The 6,508-nt window shown below is 36.9% G+C and overlaps 1 protein-coding gene across 3 annotated transcripts in view; it reads right to left on the bottom strand.

Annotated features, from left to right (window-relative positions):
• Positions 1 to 4,251: 4,251 nt before the first annotated feature.
• Positions 4,252 to 6,508, bottom strand: part of Nrm (neuromusculin) — a 373,850-nt gene continuing 371,593 nt past the window's right edge. For 2 of the 3 annotated variants that reach the window (XM_076386719.1, XM_076386720.1), the window contains one exon: positions 5,823 to 5,911. Coding sequence is in view for 1 of the 3 variants with exons in the window: in XM_076386721.1 (XP_076242836.1) it covers positions 5,720 to 5,911 (192 nt within the window). In the remaining 2 variants the exon portion in view is untranslated. Of the gene's footprint in view, positions 5,912 to 6,508 lie in introns of all 3 variants that reach the window. The other variant, XM_076386721.1, reaches the window with a different exon arrangement.

The following is a 6,508-nucleotide window of genomic DNA, read 5'->3' as shown; positions in this document are numbered from 1 at the left end:
CAAATTAGCTACTGTATGTAATACGTATATCCTTTTAAATCATTTGAACAGCAGAACATAATTATAGCAACACGGCAATTTTGAAAGATCTAATCGTTTAAAGAACGATTTTGAGATTATTATGTGAATGAGCACTAAATAGAATTATATTGAAGAACAGTAAAGCAATATTAATTGAAATCCATTTACATATAAGCTACAAAAGAGTTTTCTGAGAGTGTATAACTATAGCACCAATGTAATACCAAAATTAAATTGGAAAAGAACATAAAACCTTAAATAATTATTTATAACAAGGAGAACTTCTTATTTAATGAATTAATTGAAAAATATAATTGGTCGTATTTTAATCACGTTTATAAGAATCTTTCCATAGATTGGTTCCGAAAGCCAATTGTGATTTCTTTTTAATTCTCAGACGTTTAACTACTAAAGGAAATTTAACAGTGACATTCATTAATGGGGAATAGCATTATGTAAGTCCCTTTTGATCCCTTCCCTCATTAATGAGAAATAACATTCTCTAAGTCCCTTTTGAAGCTGACCGCGTTGACGTAGGTACGATTCATTAAATAGCAACTTTTTCTTTCGGACAAGTTTAAATTGCATATTATTTTTCCCTTCATGAAAATACTGAATGCATGATATTAAATATTGAATGCGTGGAATTCAGTATCTTTCAACTGCATTGACGCAGCCGTACAATCATATTAATGCCTTCTGTATTTATATGTACTTAAATTTCCATAGATTTCACATTGCACCCTTCTCAAATGTAACCCCTTTTCATATTCTCACTCATCAATACTGATATCTCGAAACTATTCAAACGACCATTGCAATTAAAAATTGCAACGATACTACAGTTACACTTTACAATGTGCTTTCACTAAAACCAGACTTTGAAGAAACAACTGACCAAGTACCACCTCGAAGTTACTAAGCTCTAACTCCAAAGACAGTCAACAGTCTCGGTAGCTCCCAACTTCTAACATTTATGCCGAGCAAAAAGCATACAGCGAGCAATGAAAACTAACGCAGAATCCAATCGCAAATTGCTAATGTCGCTTTCAGGAGAGTCCACGAAAGCCCTTCAAAACTTCCTTTCTCCGATCCAACGTCAGAGATCGAACGTCGAGACGTAGTCTTGCTGTCGTTTGGTTAACCGAAAGACTTTCGACGAGTCGAACAATGGGAAGCGCACAGAACGAAATACTGTAACGCGTGTCACCGCGGAAATCGAATTCCGTTTCCAGGGAAGGGCGTCGAGGTGGCGCGATATTTCTCGTCGCCTTAACACCATGGTAAAATCCCTCGAAAACGCCTGATCGTTTCGATAATATTATTTGGCACGTGTCCGACGTGTGCGTGGAGGCGACCACCTCTGTACAATTTCTCGCTGTTTTTAGTAGAATAAATACTGTACAAGTTCCTGCGTAACGTTCTAAAGGCTTCAACAATTCTAACAATCCATAATGTAGTCTCGATATGAGCTCGCTTGAACGCTGAGGGTTAATCTATGAATCATCTTTTCTGTCAATTTTTCGAGGTGCTTTCAAACGAATCTGTTAGGTTTCATCGTTGCTGATCGTGAACTGGGAGCTTATAGCGAGAGTACACCGTGCTCTGTCATATTCGTCAACGATACACGAGCCATTAGAGGACTTTCCAGTTTCCGGACAGCCTGCGCAGCGGTGAGATGGAAATTCGTGCTGATTGCCAGAACCAGTGAAATTCAGCACGATTTTCCATTAGAAGTTGAAATATTTTCGCCGATGCTCGACGACAGGTTCCCGCTGGCGTAGACGAAAAGGATCTAATTGGATTTGTAAATTTCCTGCTGACGAGATTGTGAACGTGCGGGAATTCTCCGTTGCGAAGGAATTTTTCTTTTATTTGTGTTAATATGAAAATCTGGCCAGAGTTTGCGGTGTTCAATATTAAATTCTGATGTTCGATTAGTATTCTTGAGAGATTCTTGAAGGATTTGTGAAAACAACTAATTCAATTTAATGATCTAAGCTTCTATTGAGAATTTCAATAGCTATTTGAATACATATTTGTCCTGGGTATGCTTGAGATAATTTGTCTCTGACTATCATCTATTATGGTGAAATATAATATTAAAAATGCTGAGAAATTTAATATAATATTTAGAAACATGGTAATTTTTTGTAAAATATTAATGAAAACAAAATTTTACATGATAAGGAGTTAGCCTTTTAGTGATAATAAAATACTACAAAATAAAGATGAGTACGAACTGGTAATGTATAATAATTCTACCAAAAAGAATGTTGATTTATTGTCATTGTCAAACTTCTTGTGTAACTTGGACCTGCGTTATGAATTTGTTACTTAAAACAATCGTCTACAGTCTCTTCTAATCATTTGCAACCCTAGAGAAAAATTCTCTTAGAAATTAATTTTGGTATCATTAAAACTTAATTACTTCTGCTTATCAATTTTAATGCATCTTCACGTTCAGTATACAACACCCTGGTTTCCCGCGTTGACATGTTTAAGATAAACCTTAGATTTTATGATCCCCTCGCTAAAGTCTGTGACTATGCAAATGGGACTACTGAACAATCATTTAACACAATTGCAGGTAATCTACTCTGAAAGTAATTAACTCTAAGTAATCTTGTCTACCCTTGTGATTCATTCATTCTAATCTCATAATTATTTTATATGTTATTGGGTAGTAATCCGTTATTAAATAAAAAAAAGTGATCTCACAACGAAATTCTTTTTGATTATACAAAAAACAGTTGATTGGATGTCAAAGACACTCAGAACTCATTAGACCAAATATTTTCCTTCTCATGTACTATATCAATCAGATTTGGATTTTCTTTTTCTTAAACACTGTCTACAATTTCAAACCTCAAACATCATCTACTTTTTACAATTTTGTTCCAAAAAAGGCCATACACAGAGTGTCCCTAATAAATGGCCAATAATTTAGTGACTGATTCAGAAAATAAAAACAATGAAAAAAGTTTATATAAACATACGTCCTATTGACCTTATTCATGAGACATAAAGGGATGCTTGAAATCCCTAGTGTACGCAAGGCCTGTTGAAACTGTTGAAGTACTACGATACAAAATTAAACAGGGGTTTGAACAAATTCGGAGAACATCAAGGAATATTGAAAGTATAGTCACATATATAGTCGATGACAAGGCGTTTCCAAACACACTTTGAAATGCAAGATAGTCATTCTAACTGAGCATCTCTTATAAAGCTAGTCAGATGCCAAATAACAGAAAACAAAACTCGCTATATCTCATAAACAAGGTTAAACAGGATATATGTTTATATGAATCTTTTTTATTCTTCTTAAATTCTGAACTAATCCCTGAAGTATTGCCCACGTATTACAAGACTCTCTGCACATATACTAAAATTCCCACTTTAATTCGTCTAAGTTTATCAGCCATTCAGCCGTTTAATTTCGACGACAGCAGACTAACCGAAGGGTGCAAATGGCGTTCAAAAGCGCAACTGTATGTCGCTTCCACCTATCCCCAGCTTCGCAGAGGTAGTCGACGCTACCAAGGAATAAAAAAAGATTTGAGTATCGCCGTGTGTGTCAGCGGTTCCGACCAGAAACGTTTCGAGGATTCCATTTCTTCTCGGAATCCAGGGAAGCCATCGTGACGACGACGGTTGCCTAGCAAAAATACTATTTCATGGAGCCCTGCCATCGATTCGCCGATAAACCGCCGCTCGTGGCTGTCCGTCCACTTCCGCCCTAGTGTCGTCTGTTGCCACAAATTCCAAGTGGCGGCTCGAAAAGAAAAAACATTATTACGCGAACGTCACGAGCGAATCAGGGACTGGGAACCGCGAAACGTGTTATCACGTTTCCCATTATAAAACAACGACGTCACGTTTAGCAGCTCTTCGCGAGCTCTTCGATTTCCCTCCATCTTCAACTTTTTTTACGCAATGTACAAACTTACAAATGGATTAGGGGTTCGAGAGAGTTTGCTTTACAAAAGGGGGATGGGGAGAGAGAGAGAGGGAGGGGATAGAGTAGGAAGTAGTCGTTACGTTAATCGAATCACTTGGCAATAACCTGTACACGATAGAAATACGCGCGCGATAGCTCGATAATAGCTGCGATATGTGTCATCTTCGTGTTTTGACGTATGTAACAAGATACAATAATAACGTTTATCGATCATCGCCCCCGAGTCGTTCTTTAATTAGACAATTTGATCCCAGAACACATGGCAATCGTTTATAAACGTACAATTTTATTTATAATTTCAATATCAGAATTTATGTATATATGTATATTATGTATAAATTTACAGGTATCGTGGCTTGCGTCCAACTCGTGGATCCTACCAACTATCTAGTCCTTCGAGCTAGAATAATCGACGTGAAGTTCGATCGTACGAAAGGAAACTCGAGAGACTTGCAAGAAGGGGATGCAAACTTATTGTTTTCGGTTCTGAATTCGAAGAGATCGTTTTTTTTTTAATACCTGACACAGCGATTCGGAAGTTTTATAGTCTTCGAAGAGCGAAAACAGCTGGAAGAAAGTGGCGATTTCCTTGTTGCAAGTCTCCCCAGTGTGCAACTAAAACAACTAGAAATTTCTTTGGTATCAAGAGACGCGCGCTGACAAGTTCGCTGTGAACTTTGGGTGCAGGCTTCATCAGTTTTGTCAATAGGGATTCTTACATCTTAACCCTTTGCAGTTGTAGCAGATGGACTCTAGAGTATCGATGCTAATATTTATTACTAAATTAAAAGTGTTTAAATTATAGTTCAATTCAGATGTATGAATAATAAATTAATCAACTGGAAAAACAAATATGATCACACATTTCTGAATATTACATTCAAGGTAGTTTTAAATTAAATTAAATCTTGTGTGTTTATATCGTGACTCAGCTAAATTCTTATTGTTTTAATAAAATAAAGAGGAAACAGTGAAATGGGATATAAAATTCAATTTCGAAATTAAATGAACCTGAAGTTTGTTTCTCAAATACAGAATTCTGGAAAAGGCCTGGGGCTTCTTGATTAATTAATATTGACGAAATGGTAGATTATCTTAATACTTTATGTTAATAAGTAAAATTAAATTAGTAAAATTGAATATTGTGACATTAACTTATCCTTGTATGTGTTTAAATATAAGTAAACATAACATAGTACTTCTTCACTCTGATTTCAAGATTCCATGATGACCTTATAGCGTAGATGTTTCTAAGAGCAATACAGGTGTTCATTTCTCTAAAAGTGCGTAACAGAAGATTCATGTACTCCAAATAAATGCAAATTACAGCAAATATAATATTGTGATTCAAGTTTCACCTAGAAAGAAATTACTCCTGAAGAGTGACTCCACATCTCACGAAACATTTAAAAACCCTCATACTCCTTCCTAATTCACGCGAATTAATCGTCAACCCTAACTGCATACACACAAACGCAAAGGGCTAATATCTAAAACCAGAGTTCTACATACTCCCTCAGAAAAGTATCCAAAGGGTGAAGTAGCACCACTGACGAAAACCCACGTTTCACGCAGCGAAATTGTCGAAGCAACTGTTAAAAAAAGGAGGTACAATCAATGATTAAAGCTTACAGGAGGAGCTTACGTGAAGAATCGTTAACGACAGTTCGCACACATGGCGAGAACGTATGGCCACGAGATATCTTGGGGGAGAAAAAAGGTACGTGGGAAGGGTTAAAGAAGCTCCTCGTTCTCGTCCGTGACACCGTACATCTGGGGCCGTCGTTCTCGCAGCTGCTGTTGCCTCTGCTTCTCGGCTTGCTGCTTCTGAAGTAAGGCGATGCTGGCAGCTTTGTAGTTGATCGGCCCGTACGAACGGTAGTCCACGTCTGCGTAGTCGAGATCCGAAAATTCCGGCTTGAAGGGCTGCGTAAACAGAACATTACAACGTATACCTTAGTTCACTTCGATTACACGTTAAGCGTGCTGGGCGTTTGGCGACTCTTTCGACGATTGCGCCACGGCCTATTCAACTGCTATCGAAATAGGCAAAGCATTCCTTTTTGAGAGTACTTGTTGCAAAGTTGCATGTCGACTGGGAGGAATTTATTTACTCCGATCATGAACATGTTTTAGGGTTTAGCCTGTGGAGTTGGTGAAAATCAGGTGTAATACATTATTTTGGGAAACGATGATAATGCAGGCTGATACATGGTGTTTCAGAATTATAGGTGAAGAGTTAATTAATTAACGAAGATAGAAGATAAAAATGAAAGATAGTAGATTGACGTGGGCCTGTGAAATAATTCTTCGAATTTTTAGTTTGCGGTATATTGTCTGGATTATTTGATGAGTAAGTGAATTGGTTAATGTGATAGAGATTTTGGACAGTTTAATGAGAACAAACCGAATTCACTGTGTAAATTTAATTCTGATGCTCATACCAAAAAGGAAAATACACACGTAGCAGTTACTGTAAAGAATATTAATTAATTCGCCAGTATTTCTTAATGCGCAGTTACA

The sequence above is a fragment of the Calliopsis andreniformis genome, chromosome 10 (assembly GCF_051401765.1).
Source record: "Calliopsis andreniformis isolate RMS-2024a chromosome 10, iyCalAndr_principal, whole genome shotgun sequence".
NCBI lineage: Eukaryota > Metazoa > Arthropoda > Insecta > Hymenoptera > Andrenidae > Calliopsis > Calliopsis andreniformis.
Note: the sequence above shows the minus strand (reverse complement) of the source record. Positions and strands in the feature narration are given on the sequence as shown.